Source organism: Fulmarus glacialis, unplaced genomic scaffold, assembly GCF_000690835.1.
Source record: "Fulmarus glacialis isolate BGI_N327 unplaced genomic scaffold, ASM69083v1 scaffold29020, whole genome shotgun sequence".
NCBI lineage: Eukaryota > Metazoa > Chordata > Aves > Procellariiformes > Procellariidae > Fulmarus > Fulmarus glacialis.
This window is the reverse complement of record NW_009187592.1, coordinates 35,211-53,938: the sequence shown is the minus strand read 5'-3', so window position 1 is coordinate 53,938 and position 18,728 is coordinate 35,211. Positions and strand designations below refer to the sequence as shown.

The 18,728-nt window shown below is 40.8% G+C and overlaps 1 protein-coding gene across 1 annotated transcript in view; it reads left to right on the top strand.

Annotated features, from left to right (window-relative positions):
• Nucleotides 1-301: 301 nt before the first annotated feature.
• The window catches only part of LOC104075257 (unconventional myosin-Ib-like), a gene marked incomplete at its 3' end in the record, with an annotated part of 53,104 nt that continues 34,677 nt past the window's right edge, over nucleotides 302-18,728 (top strand). Inside the window, exons 1-2 of the mRNA XM_009575702.1 lie at nucleotides 302-370; nucleotides 16,262-16,402. Of these exons, the coding sequence (XP_009573997.1) occupies nucleotides 302-370; nucleotides 16,262-16,402 (210 nt within the window). The remainder of the gene's footprint in view (nucleotides 371-16,261; nucleotides 16,403-18,728) is intronic.

Here is an 18,728-nt window from a genome sequence, read left to right as displayed (position 1 = left end):
CCGAGCACGGGAACCCCGGCGCCTCCTGGGCGTCCCTTCCCGGGGCAAAACTGCGGCTTTGGGACGATTTACGGGCGTTGTGGCTTTCCTTAGCATCTGGTGGATGGTTGCGGGCTTTAGGCAGCTTAATTTAGGCATGAATGCTGGTTGCACACACGCAGAGATGGTCCGGATCTTACCCTTTAAAATAAGAATGTGTGTGTGCTTTTTCTGGAAAGAGACCGTGGCATCTGTTTCTTCTTGTCTAAAATAATTACCGTGTGTGCGCGGCTTCGCTTAATTCAAAAGAGCGGGTTCGGGTATGGGGAGAGGGGAGGACCGTGGGAAGAGTGTCGGTAACTTGGATCGGGATGATAAATTCAGCCGTCGAGTAACTTTTGGAGAAGAGACTTAGGGAAGGGCTTTCCAGGGCAGGGTCGTTGTCCCGAAGAGCTTGCCTGAGGGGACGGCTTGGTGTCGCCTCCCAGCTAAGACCGTCTGTCTGCGCCTATGGAGGCCGAGGCTGTGGGGATTCCGTGCAGGACATCTGGTGCCGCTGTGTTTTGGGAAGGGCATCCCTTTGTTCCTCGGAGTGGCCAGACTCCCCCGTGCAAAACAATGGCCATCCTAGCAGGGCCTGCAGGGAGCGGGGCTGGCGGTACAGTCAGGGAGTGCATAGGTGCAGCGCTCGCTTGGCTTGCCCGCAGTACCGACGTGCACGTCTGTGTGCATGCATGCTATTTGCTTTTTTGAGTAATTTAAACCTTTGTAATCTCAGGCGATGTGATTAAGTCAATTGCTATGTATTTAATCGGGACCACTATCCTAAAGGACAAACGTGACAGTAATGAAATAAAAGCTAACTACTCTTAAAATGTATGTTGGAGAAACTATTTAAAATACATTCAGATTAGAAATTACCACTGGAAAATGTAAGGGTCAGGTAAAATGGCTGACTCTGCAATTTTTGTGTTGAATCATGAGTTTCCCATATCCGGCTGTCCTATTGTTAATTGTGAATTAAGGCTGGCAACAAGCTGCCCATCCTTCCCTGGATGAATCATCACTTTGTCAAGCCCTGTGTCAAAAACAAGGCTTTCCCCAAAAGTGCACAGTGTTAGGGAACAGAAATAGTCCGACCCATCTGTTAAAGTCGAGTTCAGTGCTTGGCTGCTTTTAAACATATTAAAGGTAACGACGTTCTTCTCTTCATGTGTTTTTATTTCCAGTTGTCCCAGGCCTGAGTTTAAAAATGTCTTTAATTTAGTGCTTAATGCAGTGTGCTACCTCTGGCTTGATTCTGTGTGAAGGTGTAATAGTTGTAGCATTCCCGTTATTCCCAGAGTAACACGCAGTGGTCACCGCTCATGTCGGTGTTTACCATCGTGTAGCAATTACTGACGTGTTAGCTTACCACAAGTTCCCCCCTGTCCTTAGGAAAGAAGATGTTTCTGAAAACACCTATGTGGTGTTAGGTGGCGTATTTGATGGACATCTTGAAAGCTTCTGGCTCCATATGGGCACCACAAACAGACTGAGTGCTCCACAAGGGGAAGGTGAAAGAACTCATGAAAGCATCTTAGATAACAGAAACTTGCCTTTTTTTCTTTCATTTTCTTTTGTAAGAGACCTTGTTAAGTCACATCTGTGGGGAGGAACTCCGTGAGGAAACGATGGGACTGTAGTTTAATTTAGCTATGTGTGTTAGCCCTTTCAAACGTTGCGCAAGACTTGATGTGATTCCCTTTAGAAGGGCAAATGTACATTGCAAACCTACCAGTGCTTCTGGGGGAAGGGAAAATAAAAGTCTGGCAAATGAGAGGAGGAAGTGGGAGAGAGAAATTGGAAACATAAGCAAAGACATTAATTTTTCCCACTGTGCACTCTTAAGAAACTGCTGGCAATATACTGGAGATACTCTGCCTCATGGAAGTGTCATGGACTTGCTTCACATGATCCTCTGAGATCATCCGGTTTCTCTGAACTCTGTGGGAACAGAAATTCCTCATGTTGGAGTCTGATCTCATCTTCCTTCGGCAGCAGTAATAGCAGTGGCTTGGGAATTGGAGAGGAAGGTGAAGAAAGCGCAAGTGGGACGGTTTGGAGAACAGCTTCGTGCTCGTGCAGGCCAATCTGGACACTCTGCGTTTCCTCCTTTTGCTTGCCCTATGTGGTCAGAGCTGGGACAAACGCTAACATACGGGCCAAAGTTAACTGCTCTGTCGGTGTGCTGGGCTTACTTAGTGCAGCTCACGTGTCAGACCATCCTATAAATCTTACCTTGTATTTCATTCATCCTTTTTATTGTGCTAATGAAGAACAAACTGAAATGGAAATGGTGACTTGAGTGATTGTATGCGTCAAGCTTAGGGAATTTCCTGAGTTTGATGAAAGGCAAAAATAAAGGCTTTTTTTTCCCCCCTAATAGCTATGTACTTAGTCTTTAAAATTCTCAGAGTCTTCTTAGTTTGAAATAAAAGGTATCTAAGTAGCTTCTCCTGTTTGTTGGGGGACTACTGGCAAAAAATTTAGGAAGGCTGCACTGGTGATGACCAGCCCTTGAGTCTGTAACCTGATCTACAGCTTTTTCTCTTCAACTGGGAAAGGAAGTAACAGCTCCTATTACACCCTTATGTAACCTCTCCATTCACATCCTCCAAAAAGAAGGAAACCAGAGCTTGATTTCTGATGTATAAACTAACATCAAGGCATGCTTTGTCATAAAGAAGCAGTAAAGAATAACATTAATTTTCTTTTGTTTTGTTCTTCCTAGAATGAAAAAAAAAAAAAAGAAAATTAAAGATTTTTCTTTTGCGCTGATGTGATAATGGAAAGGGTTGCAACTCTTTGTCACATGCTGTGAAGTAGCTGTTAAAGAGAATACTGGAACTGTAACAAGGGTCTTTTTGTGAATCTTTCCTGATGGGTTTGAACATTAGTCTCAAAACATTCACCCTTTACAGTTGTGCCCCACTTTGTTTGTAGATTGTGAAAGCTTTGTTCTTTTGGTTTTTATGACTCCAGATTTTGGTGTCTGAACCGAGTGTGGAGACCAGGATCTTGTCTTTTTTGCTGTTGGACTTTAGCCCCATCTTGGGGAAGAATGATGGGGGAAGAGAAAGGTGAGGTTCTCAAAAACACCTTTCCATGTGCTTTCACATACATAAAAACATATGAAAGAAGTATAGTAGGTGTTTCTCCCTTTGAATAGGAGAAGTACCTCTGCTCACTGAGCAAATAAATGAAGTCTTTCTGTAACTCTCTCTGGGGTTCCCAGCTTCCATACCATTAACTCTTCCTCATCATTTTTGCCAAACTGTTTTTTCTTTAACCAAGTGGCCTCTACTTCTCTACTTGCCTCTGGTGCCTGTCCCCCATCTTCCTGAAGCCACTGGCATAACATGCTTGTTGCAGTCGTATCCTGTATCTGTGAGGCGGGTAACTGTGAAATGTGTGACTTGATCCTCAGGGACCAGCCTGGCCTGTGACAGGCTCTTCTTTCAGTAGGGCTGGAGAGTGCTTTTGTGGTATGCATGGCCATTTTCAGTGACTCCTGCCATTTTTGATCCTTTGCTCTGTGTTTGAAGAAACTTGTAAAACCAAGCAGTTTCTCTCACCTTTTGCTTACCTTGAAGTAACTGTAGAGTCTTTGGAGTTGCCTGCAGACTCAAGGTTTTAGACTAATGTATCATCCAGCTGCAGGGCTAGAACCATCCAAATTGTCTTTTTGCATGTGAAGAGCTAGTGGCATAGCTTTTGGAGAAAACCATGCAGACACATAATCTTTTTGTATCTCCCAATTCCTTGTTACTGGGAAATTTCCCATATGGTATCAGCAAGTAAACTTTCTCGATATATTTTAATTCTGCTAGCAAAGTCACTGTGGTGATGAAAGTTTCAATGAGAGAGACTGAAGTTTTAAAATAGGGTTTCAGAGATGAAGTAGACTTATGAAGTCCCCTTCTCAGATGCAAACTGAGAATTTTGGGGAATCATTGTGTGCAGACAGTATAGCAGGAGTAATGGACCCCAGAGGCAAGAGCAGCATCCTTTCTCTCCAGTGGAAAACATATGCACACGCATGTAAACACACAATAATGCTCAAGCGTTTGGGATGAAAGCAATCGTGAGGTGGCCTCTAGCCTAAGCAGGCAGACTTAACATTTCAGCAAACAAGCTGAAGGCCCAAGATAAGGAATCCAAATATCCAGAGTCCCAAGGAGTGAGGGTGAGAAACATTTACTGTCACAAAGATTTTCTCCTTTGCGGAGGTGGGGAGTGGGTGTATCTTGGGCTTTAGGTAATTGCTTTGTCCCTGACTTTGTGCAGTGCTGCCTCTGAATTGCTTTGGTGTGGGTGTACTAATTATGTTCATAAACTTTGCCTTGTTCTCCCTCCTTTGTAGAGGCAGCAGTCCTTATGAGATTCTTATATTAGCAGAAATCCTTATGCTCTTGGGCAAGAGGACCATCAAAATATAAGGTAGCAGGAAGAAAGAAAAAGTGTATAGGAAGGAGAAAAACAGGAGATAATGATGACGAATAGGTGCTGAGTAACAGAAGGGTTTGTGGGTACTGTACTATCAGAATTGCTTGCTGTAGATTTCTTTATTTTCTAAATACAGGCAACAAGGAGAGACTCATTTTTCCCTATTGTCAGCAGAAAGCAGTTTTTAAAAGTTTGCGACTACAGCCTGGTCAGCATTGGTACAAGTTTCCTGGGTTCACAAGTATGCTCTGTATGCGAGCTCTCTTGCTTTTCTCTCTCTGTTCCTTTTTCTGTAATTTTCCATAATTTTCATAGTTTGTATGCTCTGAGGTGTTGCTGGGGGTACTTTGAATTAGAAATAAGAATAATTTAAACGGCAGGACTTAATACACTGGAAATAAAAATAGGTACAGAGCAGGCACGTTCTGAAATGTTTCTACTCTTTTATATGCATTTTCTTTGTGGAGTCTGTTCTTCCTCATGTCTGCAAGAGCACACTAGTGTTTGAATATCTTTGTAAAGGCTTGACCTTAAGGTGACCAGTTTTTGTGCACAGTAAAGCATATGTAATGTCCTGATACTGTGCTTTAACTTTTCCACTGATCTTTGAAAAACCTGCACCTCAGAAATGAAGCAAGGAAACTACTGGATGTTGAATTCTGTATCTTGGGAAAGCACGAGCAAAGGAAGTTGCACCTACTCTGTCTCTTAATGCCTTTGTGTTAAAAGAATTTGTAGGACAGTTAATGGTGTCTTTTTAGATCAAAGAGGTATCCTTAAAGTCCTTATTGCATAAGGACTCTTTGGATGGCACTGTAATAAGAAGTTACTTCTGCTTTTAGGAGAGCTGTTGAAGGGAGTGAAGTTGGTATTAATCCTCTCCATTGTTCCTCTGCAGAAGCAAATGAGCAGCTTAACCGAGAGGCGCTGGTGATGCTGAGAGATGAACAGGTGCCATTTTTTCTGGGACTCCAAGGACCAGTTAACCGTCCGCCAAGTAGCTTTACTAGAGCTTCTTGTGGGAGGGCGGAGAAAAAAGCTTTTTCTAGTGGGGCTCATACTCAGATGTTAAAGAAGGAATACCTGGAATGTCTAACTTGTGGCAGGAGTACCAGCTGCTCTCCCTTCTCATCAAGAGAGGCTTGGAGAAAGGTCAGAAGGAGGATGATAGCAGTTGAGAGGCAGATCATTTTGGGGAGTAGTTAAACCTACAAGCTAAACAAGTTAAAACTTACAGCTAAACCAGTAACTAATTGGTTACCGAGTGTCTGGAGACCCTTCCTAGTTTTTACCTGTGAGAGTACGTCTATGACGTGACAGAGCAGTTAAGCTTAGTCGCGCAGGGTAAGCTAGGAAAATGATGATTCCAGGTGAAACTTTGGAGAAGGAAAAAGAGTAGTGAAGAGGGTAAAAATGAATCCCCCTCTCTTGGAAGGAATATTCCTGGTCGTGGTGAGGAAATACGGCTACCACAACGTACCAGGACTCCTCTGTACAGCCTTGGTTAACCCTGCTTCAGCAAAGATGGGCTCAAATAGGAGTGGGAGCGGAAGAGGGCTACTGGGATGGTCAGCGGGATGGAGAAGCTTCGGAGAGGAAAATGAGCAATCCTGGCTATGCTTTATTCAGAATGAGGACCATGAGAAGATCCTCTCTAAATATTTTCCTGGGAGGAAGAAAACACATTTAAATTTAAAACCAAACCAAAACAAAAAAACCCTGTAGCATTAGCCCAAGCAAGAAGTGGGTATTAGCTGACCATGAATAAATTTAGGCTAGAAATTAGGCCCGCTGTAGGAACTATCTCTCATGAAACATTAGAAGGCTGAAAAATCACACTCTGGAGTAGTGCAGTGTAGTCGTCATGATTGTATGACACAGTGGTTTTGGCACCGGCATCAAACATGCAGAACAGATACAGCTACTATTGCCATTGTTCAATTCACAGACTGTCAGGCTGCGGGAGTTAAAAGGGCTCTGGAGATCACCTTCGGTGATCAAAGAGTGCAAGGCTGTGTTAAAACAAAGTTCACTCCGGGAGAAACCCTGGAAAATCTTTTGGCAAGCAAGGGTAGAGCCGGAGCTCCTTGTACCTCGTAATACATTTCTGCTACAGAGGAAGCTTGCTTGTATCCCGTGTGAATAGATCTTTTTGCTTCCTAAAACTGCCAGATGATAGTTCTCGCTGAAACAAAGCAAGGGAAAGCTCAGTACCTGTGGGTATATGTTGAATTTCTCTGCCGTGAGACCGGCTGTTTTCCTTCTGTGGGAGGGAGGTGCTTTCTATTGATGTTTTAGGAAGGTGTCTCTCTCCAAATCTGCGAAGTGTTACATTTCATTTGGAAATGCCTTTGTTTATCATGCTAGATGTTAATAAAAACACTGTGTGCTGGCTTCTAACTTCACGGCTGTCTGGGCAAGAGTGATTACTGTGTGTTGAAATGCAGCTTCTTGAACTGCCCCCATTGTCCGAGGTATCTCTTGATAAGAGATACGCAGGAATAGCTGGAGATACCTTGATTTAAAAATCGATTACTGTTATCCTGTGATTTCAGGTGTCTTACTGAAAATGACTGTTGAGAATGAAAATGACAAAACTGCGGATATTGTTTAACACTTGAAACAAGCAAACATGTCTAACAGTACATGTAATGTGTCTAAGCTTCCTCTGCCCTTAAATAGATGCTTTTTTAGCTTGGGTTTAGGCACATATTACTTCCTCTTCCTGCACCACTTCCATCCAATTTTTTTAAATTTTCATTAAAAATAGCAGTCTTCTGCTGAAGAGAAATTGATGTGCAGAATAGACAGTGACAGCAAGTAGTAGGGTGAAACCCTGCGCTGTTCCGTTACCTTGGCAGCTAGTCCTGGGAGAAATGGGACTAATTGAGTCTGACTTCCTGCAGGTTTTTCTCTTGTGACGGATTGACTTGCAAAGAAGCAATAATTTCCATTTGAAGCTTTTCCGCAGCTAGGGAATCTTGTGAAACGCTTCTGTAATGGCTCAGTGGTACTTAACAAGGTGTTTGTTCTCCTTGCAGCCCACGTCTCTGATGGGACGCTTATGCTCAAACCTCCTATCCTGCCTGCTTTTACAAGCGTGTAGAAAATTAGCTGTTCTGTTGTCCTTTTCTCCTCTCTCCTTCGAATGAAATTCAACACTAGGCATGTATGACAGAGTAGATGCATAGATCAAGACGTGTACAGCTAGCATGATTTGTCTTATTTTTATAAAATACTAGGTTAAAAACATTCCAAATATTGTTTACAGATATTACAAGGAGCCTGTCAGGTGAGGTTTCCAGGAGGGGGAAATTGCAGTGGGCAAGAATAAGATCTCTGCGGTGGTGTTCGAGTGACTTCTTTTCCTTCTGGTTTAAATTGAATAGGAAAGTGAATGGTGTGGAAATACACATGCCAATTTTAGCTTTACTCAGACTTTTAGTGCTTGGAAGAGAATATGGGTGCATGGAAACTTGGACCTTGCTCTGTGGGTAACTCTGTGAGTGTGATGGTGTCTGCCAGCTGCTCGAGGAGTTATGGGTACGCTTAGTTATCGTGAGTGGTTTGGTGGTGGGTAGATAGGGGCACCAACGCCTCTTCTGGGATCTGGATTTCCTGAAGCTCCTGATTAGCTTTGTGTTTCTCCGTGCCCAGTTTTAAGCCTGGGTCAGTGGCTGCCATGATGACTTTCTGTGGCTGCTTTTCCTTCTGCTCTTGGCAGCTGAGTGAAGCTGCGGTGTTACCTGTTCTGTTATTTCATATTCTGCATATCTTCGAGGCTTATCACAGACTGCTTAACAGGGAATGCACACAAGCATTTGAGAAGATTAGCATGTACTCTGGTATTTTAACCCTTTAGTATTAAGACATCTCTTAATATCCACCTTACTGACATGACATAATTTGTGTTCACTCCGGTTGCCCCACCACGAGTAGATTTCTTTTGCCTGTATCAGGGATGTGTGGTTCATGTGCCGACTGGAGGAAAGCAAGGCTTGCTGTCTGCCTGCACACTTGTGTGGAAGGGAAAGTAAAAACCCTATTATAATAAAAGTATAAATGAAAGATATAGATTACAGTTGATTGCTGGATCGCTCCCAAAGAAGTGAAACCTCAGTTGAAAGAAATGTTTTGACTTTGTGAGGGCTGGTTGTTTTTAAGTAGTATTTTGTGAAGAACTGCTACTGGAGGATCTCTTGAACGCAAGCTCTGGTGTGGTGGCAAGCTACTGGTGTGTCACATACAACAAACAAAGAAGATCCCCCAAAATAAATAAGTGCTACCTTGATTTTCATGCCCCTGTTCTGCAATAGCTATGCAAACATAACCTTTGGATTGGGCAGGATCCCAAAAAATTGGCAGAAAACTTCAAGCGGCAGCTTGAAAGATAGAAGATAATCAGTTTAAAAGGGTACCCCCTACTTAGTGGAGTTCAGATATCCAGTAAAAGCTAATTTTTGTGGATTTTTTTTGAAAGAATGAGGGTGCTTTATTTGTGTTCATGTTCTGTACTGACAACTTTTAAAAAAATCATGTTGCCCAAAGAACACTGTTAATCTGAAATCTAGTCTTTGGTTTAGGGGCGTTTGGCAACTTTTGGTTTTGCAGTCACGTTTTGCTCCTTATTTTGAAAAAGATTCAAGAGAATCTTAGCAAGGGATGTGCCAAAAAGAGACCCCCTCTATTCCTGAATATTTTATCCCTTTCTGTAGATGCTTATAAAATGATTATAAAAGTCTGTGGTTAGACAATGACTAAGAAAAGCCTAAATGTAAGAAACCACCATGGATCCTGTTTCTGCTGAAGTCAGTGGGAATTTAACCAGAATTCTGGACTGCAAACAGCCTTGTTAGTGAAGACCTATTTCCAGATGCATTATGCATTGAAAATGCCCAAGGTGTTCTCCCTGTCAAACAGAAGTAATGAGGAAAAAAAAAAAAAAAGAAAAAAAAAATCAGAGTCCAGAATAACCATTGATAGAAAAGGCTATTCCACGCCTATAATCTTTGAAACCTGTCAATATAATCCAAAATGTAAAGGAACTTTTGCAGGGTAAAAATGGAGCACTAAACATCTTTTGATTATTTTAAGACTGTATTTTAGCAGGTGCTAAAGAAGGGTGCCTTAGCAATTTTGAAGGACCAAATGTTTTTCCCAAAACCCAGCGTGATTGTATGACCGACCCAGGTGAGTTGAAGCAAGGCTACAAGTTGACTTAGGAAATAGATCAACCCCTGAGTGCAATTACTGGTGGCAGTTACTGTGTTGTGGTTGCAAAATAATTATTAGAAGTAATTTGAAAACCTGTACTGCTGGGAGCGTAAAGTAGAAATAGTAGAATAGATACACCCCACGGTCTCTTACAGCAGGTAATATCCATGCTAGCGTTACTCAAACTAGTATACAGAAGTAACAGAAAGTAGCCTTAGAGAAATGCAAACACAGCCCCTTACTCCTTCCTCCAGGCTCATGAATTAGTCTTGTATTAGGGAAGAGAAGGAGGGCAAAGGTGTATCTTTTGCATACATGGGTCAGGTTATTTTGTTTTTGTGGTTAGGTACTGTGCACCTTTTACGTGATTTGAGTGTGGTGCGTAGTCTTGTGACGAAGGATACGAACAGAGACACGAGAGAGGCATCTCTCTCACTTTTGGGGGATTGATAAAAACTGATTCCTGCTTAATGTAGATTGTAACTAAGCTGATGTAAAAATAAAAAAACCACCCAGCCCCCCCAACAAAACAAAAAACCCCAACAATACCCCCCCAACAAACGCCAAAGAATTCCAGCAACAACAACCCCTCTGCATTTATAAAGGACCCGAGTCCTGTTAGGGAAGAAAGTTTCAGCCACTGTTTATGTTGGTAGGAGATAATGTCCCAGCGAACATTTTGTACGCTTCCTAATGAACTCTAATTATTACACTGTCAGTTTTTCTAAACTGCAGTTAAGCCTCTGTTGTCAAACTACTAAAAGATGCTATTGCTTCATGTGGTTGCAGCTGGTTGTTCAGCAGTACTTTAAGTGGCCTCTTTCTTTCTTGCAAATTGCCCAATCTTTAGCTAAATGCGTGGCATTTGGTAGCAGGAGCCAGCGGAGCGTTCGTTCCTCCTATGGAATTCTGCTGGGCAAATCTTCTGTCATCTAAATTGCAGTCACTGGCGTGCAACTCTGTCCTAATCTGATGTTGCTAAAGAGCCGTTCCCATTTAGCTGATGCTGAATGCAAACATTCCTGCAGTCCTAATACAAATATACCCCGTAATGCCACATTTTACTTTTGTGATTTACTGGAGCTGTTTGTTGTTAACTACTCAAGGAATCTGGTACACATGCTTAATGTTCAATGCCTACAGAAAATACAGAGAAGTTGCACAAGGCTTTCAAATAATAGCTCTTGCTTAGTAGGTGAGATGTGAGAAACATTAGCTAATTCAAAAGCCCCGAATTATAAACTTTTTCAGTTTGGAAAACACTGATTTGTTCAGTAGGACTGTGGGAGGAAAAGGAATTCAGAAGATGTTCAGACGTTGGCCAAACAAAAAGGAAAGATGGAGAATCAGAGGAAACGTTTTAGTTCTTTAAGAGTGCTTTTACTGCTGTTGCGGTATCTATTAACATTCCTGCCTGCAATCTGTCTGTCAGGTTTCTCAAGTCCATTTTCTTGCAGGAAGAAATCGTGGGCTGCGACATCACGCTGTTTTTTGCACGCTCTTTTCTTCAGCACATTGATGGTGACAGAGCAACATCTGTGAGCAGTCACAGCTGGGCAGGAGGGTGCAGGTTTTCCTAGCAGACAGCGGCCAGGCAGCAGATGCTGCGTGCACTGATCCCCTGCAGCATCCAGAATCTAAAAAGTTAGGGGGTCTGGAGGCAAAGCAAATATTTTCTTTGGATGGTATCAACGTTTTCCTACATGCTGATGTCAGGAAATGTAGCTTTGAGTGAAAAGGACACTGTAATAGTTCATCTGCAGAGCCTGCCTCAGTTTACCTGGTGAACCAGCACAAGGTGTTTCCAACGAACTTGCACCTTCTGGACATCAGTCGGAGTTCAGAGATACATGGGGTTTGTTGGGCAGCAGAACAGGATGAATTAAAATCCTGCCTCTTGCTAAATTGGTACTTACGCTTGTCATGAGTAGTACAAGACGGCTGTAGTCCCTTTTGGTTTTGTTTTGTTCAGGTAATGACACTGTCCCTAGCCGTGTTTTGCCGCAGTGGCCTGTCAGTGTCCCTGCTCTGTGTGGGCCGATTGCTCCCTGACAGAGAATGAGTGGGCAAGCATAATTACAGCCTGACGGGAGCTCAGGATCAGACCTGGAGTGTGAAATCAGTTTCACCTCCCCTATTGAATTACTGATGTTGCAAGTTGTTCCTGTTAACTCTTATAAAAGAAAAAGGTGGTTATTTTCTACAGTTGTGGTAGTGAAACCAAAGGGTTTTGTTTTTTTTTTTAATAATCAGAGCTTGAAGCATATGTGAGTACATCTATTGTGACAATTTTGATGGTAGGGAAATTGTCCTTTTTCTACAATGCCACAAAAGAAGAAAAACAAGTCACCTCTGCAGCCAGTGATAATACCAGTGCAGCAAATGCAAACGTGTGCTAAGGACTGCACATCTGTAGGAAGCTGCTTACAGTTGTTGCTGTTTTACTCTGTGAGGGTGACGTGGAAAATCTTGGACAATTCTGTAACATGCCATGTGCTAATAATGGGATACTGCTTCATTTTCCCCTTGGAGGATGTGTGAACTTAATTGTACAAGGCTTTTGGGGTTTTGCCTGTTCGCTGTATCATGTTCTATTTATAGTTTTCATTAGCTCCCCTTTCAGATTGGCTGATGATAGGACTGCTGTGGCTGTGGAATAGCATAATTTTTAATTTGCCATCCTTGTGGCCAGGAGGGACAAGAATGTTTTAGATTCAACTGGCCAGCTGGATGGCGATCCCAGGCATTGCAAGTAGCGGATACAACAGTCTGTGTTTTTAAAGGCTATATGTAACGTGGGAGCATGTGGATAAAAGCATTTTACAGACATAGCATGCCCAACACTTCTCCTCCCGAGCATGTTGTCCAACATAAAACCTCTCGAGCTGTGAAGGATTACTAAATAATCTTTTTTATTTTTCTGAGAATGGAAACGTGTTGAAAGTGTTCTCACTCTGTTGAATTAAGGCCTAGGTATGAGACCAAAGTGAGGAAGAATAGATTTGACAGATGAGTAGAGAAAAGGGAGATGTTCTGAAATGCTGCCGATGTTTGCTTTAGGGATAAGAAAGATAAATTTGGGAGAAGACTCAAGTGGTAAGTGGGTGTGGGAGAGATCAGGGAATGTTTGAGGAAGAGTCTGTTTTGTAGACTGCAAGCGTTAGAAGAATTTTGGGGGTTTTGCCGAGCTAATTTGTTGCTATATTAGTAATGTGCAGCAGTAATCTTTATACAACATTGTTGTTTTTCTTGGTGTCAACAGAATGAGATGTTGCAGTCACAAAAGCAATGTATTAGGTAAATCGATGGAGTACCACTTATATTTTTAGGTTATTTTATTATGAATGAAATTACAGCACAGTTCAAATAGAGCCTCTCAGCAGTACCTCCATCCACCTTCCCCCATTCAGCAACCTTCATTTGAAAGTAACTAAAGGTGTCCTTGTTTTAAGGGACACAACCCATTCTCGTTCTTTCCTCTAACCTAATTTCCTGTTTGCTGGCGCTGTCTCACCAGCACAGCTGTGGTTTCAGTCATTACTGATCTCTCAGACACGGGGAGCATCCTGTTCCTCTCATAGGTCTGGTTCTTGAAAACGGTTCTTGAGAAACGTTCATCTTTTTAAAGCTGCATGAATACACGTATAGGTAGAAGCCGCTTACTTTTATGTACTGTTCTCCAAATCCTTGTGAGCATGCTGTCACCAGCACTGATGGGAAAAGATTTCCAGCTGCAAGGCGTCTTTGAAAATATGGCAAACACAAATACTTGGACTTGGATTTGGATTGAGTTTCTAAGCTTAGTGACATATTGCTAAAAATCTTGACTGAAGTTTAGTCTTGCAATGTAGCAAGGGTTTGATTTTTTTTTTCCCCCTGTGTAATGTGCTGATTTTTGAGGGTTTTTTAAAACCTGTTTTTAAAATTAGTATTTGGTATTTTGAAAGTGCTGTATACATTGATCTTCTATTAAATTCTTCTGGTGGATTAAATTCAATCATAGATTAAATTAAATCTAATTGTTCAATGTATGTTTAAACATTGTTGGCTTTTCTTAACAGTGCTTTTTTTCCCACTTGTTACCTCAGATAGGCAACCAAATTATCCCACAATCTTGTCAGATTTTTCTTTGTTGCTAGCTAAACCAGAGCAGGGATTATGATTGGATTGCACCAAGTTGGGGGCTAACAGCATTGGTATGGCAGATACTCTTGAATGAGTGTATGAGGTAATCTTTAACGAATATTTTGCAAAGGCCAAGCTATTGCAAATGGTTTTGAGAATTCAGTGTTAAACAAGTTGTCTAGGCGTATTGTCCAATTTGTTCATCACCTATGTTTCTAATATTTTCTAGCTCTCAAGTTAATGGAAATATTTTAACCATAGTATGATGTTACATTATTGTGGAAAAAAACCAGGCTGAAAATTAACCTTTGACCATAAAATTGAACTTTTCAAATATATTGCTAAATTACTATTTGTATACAAGTTTCTAATCCAGTTTTTAGTAGTAGATATGGTGTCTTTGTGCACCTCTTCTGCAAAACATGCCTCTGAGCTTGGGAATACATGAATGTTCTTGATGGGTTTGGCTGCTCTTGGCCTTGAAATTCCCGAGCAGTGATGCATGAAGTGTGGTAGGTGGTATGTAATTTCACAATGGTAAATGAGGTATACTACTAAGAACTTAAATTTTAGGTTGAAATTGCCCATTTTAGGATTTTTATGTTGGCTTTTTTTTTTTTTTTTGGCTACAAACCCAATATTTAATAAGTTCCATACTTGAGAAGGACTTTTTTTTTTTCCCCAGTCTTCAAAAATTATTTGAGCATTAGCTGATGTATGGGAAGTAATTAGGTCATTGAAACAAGACTGGTAATTTAAAGAATTTATCTTAATGGGATGCAGAAGTTGAAGTGAATTTGAAAAGATTTTGTGAATATTTGAAGTTTTTTTGGTGATTCAGAGAGGTGAACTTTTAAGAATAAAAGTATCTTTCTCTACAGAAATATTTGTCCAGTGTTTTTGTTTAAAATAAATGCTCTTTTGTTTGTTTAGCAGAGTTGACTCAGCTTTGGTTGGTTACCATAGTTCAGCACTGTTTTTGCATTTCCATGTGAATTTCTAGTAATTCCCAGGCTTGGTTCAGGTTTTGGGGATCTTCTTGTATCGCTTCCGTTAGCTGCCTGTGGAGCTACGCTTCTCTTCGTTGAATTTGGAAAAACATCAAACACGACCTAAGTCTTGATCTAATATCCCTCAAATGTCACTCACTGCTCAAAAATCAAATAGCATGTAGTAATGCAGTGGCTGTGGACAGAAACAAGAGATAAAAGGCTTCACTTGTTTTAAATTAGTTATCTGATGGATAGCTATTACGGCAAGTTCATGCTGATTGTATTAGCTAATAGCTGTTCAAAGACGTTTTGAAAAATGAGAAAAAATATTTACAATTAAAATATGCTGTAATGATAGGGGGAGCAAGGACAGCCTGGTAGCATTTCATAGCTGAGAGGTTACAGCTGACTGGTGAAGTTCAACTCTTGTTTGTGTAGCTGTAGCTGTGCAGTAGTTGGTTCTTGGTTTGTGTGGTCAGCAAAGTTGTTCTCTCACCTCTGGTCCCCCATTTGCAGGCCACCACTGCTAATAGGTTCATTGTTCAGTCCTGTCTTGAAAGCTGAAGGCAGTAACTGTGCGCCTGGAGTTCGTGAGGAGCTCGGTTAATCTTCTCTAGCATTTGGGTTGGAAGGATAAAAGGCTGGGACGATCAAATAGGTGTTGATTTTGGCCTGATCTTGACTTCTTTGTCTGAATTACTTCATTTATCAGACTTGGTTACTTTCTTTGATCCTGATCCCTTGTTTAAGCCTGGCTTTTGCCTTTTGCCACTCCAGTTATATAGATGCAGAGTCTCCACTTGTCAGCTGGATTGTTGCTACCCAACGAAGATGGTCTCTTAAGCAATAAAATTACAAATAAATCCAAATAAATCTGGTTAGGAAATGAAGTAATTTGGTAGCCTCGTGTAACCAAGAGCAGTACTGTACTGGAATATAGGCACTCGAGTACAGGGTTCTTGAATTAAGATAAAATTGTGTGGGTTTTGTCTCTGCATGAGTTCACTTAGTTCATTTCCATCTAAAAGTTGATGGGATTGGAGAAATGCAAGTAAGGGTGAGAAAGAAATTCAGGTTAGGGTATTGACAAATTTAAACCCTAATTTGATACACTGGAGATGTTGATGATGCTTTTGATAGAACTTGGGTTCGCGTACACTTGAACACTGTTGAAGTCCCACTGGAATCTTAATTCCTGTTTCTTGCAGTTTCATATTTAATGTTTAGTGAACCAGAAAGCATTGTTGACTGTTAGAAGTTAATTTTTGGAATTGCGTGGACTACCTGGGTAGATAGAATGACTTTGAGAATGTTCCTTGGAAAAATATTTTAAAGCAGTGTCATTTGATGGGGTTTTGACTTGTATTCTTTAAATAGTGTTACTGGATAATGCCTGTGAATAATTAGAATAATTTTGAGCTAACTTTGCTCTTTTTTTTTTTTTCTCGTTTCTTTCTTTGCAGGAGAAAATGGCCAAAATGGAGGTCAAGACGTCACTTTTAGACAACATGATAGGGGTGGGAGATATGGTTCTTTTAGAGCCACTTGATGAAGATTCGTTCATCAATAATTTGAAAAAGCGCTTTGATCACAGTGAAGTATATGTGAGTATATATTAACAAATAACATCCAATGAGGGGCTATGTTGTCATTCTTAAAATATTTGTTTATTTTTAAGGATACACATAGACTGAATGCCTGAACATAATCTATTGTATTAGGGATATTTTAAACCTTACTTGTGCTGTAATCTTTCCTGTACTGCATTGTTTGCATTTGATCATTTCCATCTGTGTATGGAGGGTACCTGGGGGTATTTTTCCTTTTTCTTTCTCCCTGTTGCACAACATAGTGGACCTCTGATTTTCATAAAAAGCAGTTCCAGAACTGATGATGACAATTACTTTGATACTCCTGTTGTCAGAGGACATTGCAGTTATAAATAATTCACTTCCAGGGAAGGCACTTCCAGGGTGTTAGACCAGGTTGATATAGAAGCAGTATATGCTTGGAATATGCTAGGGCTAGCTTAAATGTTGCCTGCTATCTTTGATTTGCAAAAAATTTACATTTATTAGAATGGTTGGATTTTAAAGTAGAAACAATGAGCTTGGATATATGTGGAAGTAATCAAAATCTTCAGGCATATTAATCTCCGAGTGATGATTAATAGGAGAGACAACGTGAACCGGCAGTTGAAACACAGGCTGGGAATGAAGAGGCAAATTGTGATTCCAGTTAAGCCTTTCATTTCCTGCTTCATCTCTCTTTAGTCCATTTTTGTTAAAATGTGCACAGTATTGTATCTGTTGTACTGCTGAGGCTGTGTGAACTTCATGATTTGTAGAGACTTTCCAAGACCACTGCTGAAAGATAAGTCTTTTAAGAGTAAAGCTGAAATATTTAAGCCAAAGTATAGCTATGATCTGCAAGCAATTGTGTCTGCAGCTTATTACAATCGAATAGATGTGTTCTGTACTTAATTATAACTTAGCCCTTCCCCCCCTTTTAATTTTTAGTGTGACTATATTTTTCCTTCTTACTAAGCATTTGAACCTTTGTGGTTTCATTATGCTTTTTCCTTTCCATCCTCCAGTAAGGGAGGTTCTGTGTTATTTTTGTTTGCTTCTTCCAATCCCTTAGTTACAGTCTGTGCTTTTGTATCTCTGCTATTCATTGTCTGCCGCATCTTTCTTCTGGAGTCATTTTCCTACTCAACTATGCCTGTTCCCTTTTCTGTAGGCATTTACTTGGCAATATACGGTTCTACCTATCTCTTATTGTATCACCTCCACCTACTGTCTCCTTAAGTTTGGACTGACAATTTAAATTAACCAGAAAAATAAAGACAAAGACTCTCAATATCCATTAAAACCTTGTTGGAGAAGAAACCAAAACGATCTGTGTTTGTGGAAAGATTTCTTCCACAATGGTTAAAAAAAATCTTTCTGATACCTTTGAGAGTTACATTTCCAAAAATTTGTCTCTTAAATTTTCCTTGTTCCTTGAAGATGTAGTCTGTTCCCTCTTATAACCCTTATATGTTGATACAGGCAGGTAGATATCAGACTCCTCTTTGCTGCTCTTTCATCCTGCTTCTGGCAAGTCCACCATATTCAACAGCTGCAGTGGCTGCCTCTTCTGGGATTCAGAGTTTTTTTCAGTCAGTGGCTTGTATAATTAACCTGTTTCACATCAGTTTTAGGGTTAACTCTCTATTCCTAATACCTGCAGTAAAAGTGGGTGATACTGAATCATCTCATTCCAGCTCAGCTCAAGAAAAGAGGAAGGAGAAGAGAAGGAAAGGGAGCTACTTGCCTAGAGATTGAAGAAGACAGTACTATCTTGCACAATCTCTGGATCATATTTAAAAGTTTTATTTAAAACATTAAGGATAGAAACCTATTCTGTGAGGGTACCCTAGACTAAGCACTCTCTTAAGAAGGATTGCTATAAATCATCTGGGAGTGGATTTCTCAATTGTTGTGGTTTGGGGTTTGCTTTTTTTTTTTTTTACTGTAAACTACTATGGATTGCAAAGTATTTAATTACATGTTTCTACTTAATGTAGACTGGAAAGCTTTTTCTTGAAAAAAATCAGTTTGAATGACAAATGGGTAATCTGTTTTATCTGCTATTACATGCTAGCTGACAACCATGTTAAAACACACAGTTCTTTGAGGCAGTGACAGAAGCGTGTATTTCCCCCAGTTTCTGATTCGTCTGGGCCTGGCACTGACGTGCAATGTAATTAGCTGTATTATGTGCTTTGGCAGGTGATACAAGGTGTCACTTTTCTCTAGCGATGTGGGATCCTTTGCCTTGCAGGTGGGAAAGCCTAATAGTTAAATGTGCTCTGTTGAGAAGTGTGAACTGCTGCCAAAACCAAAGGATTTTTTTGTTGGAGGTTTTTTTGTTGGCTCCCCCCCC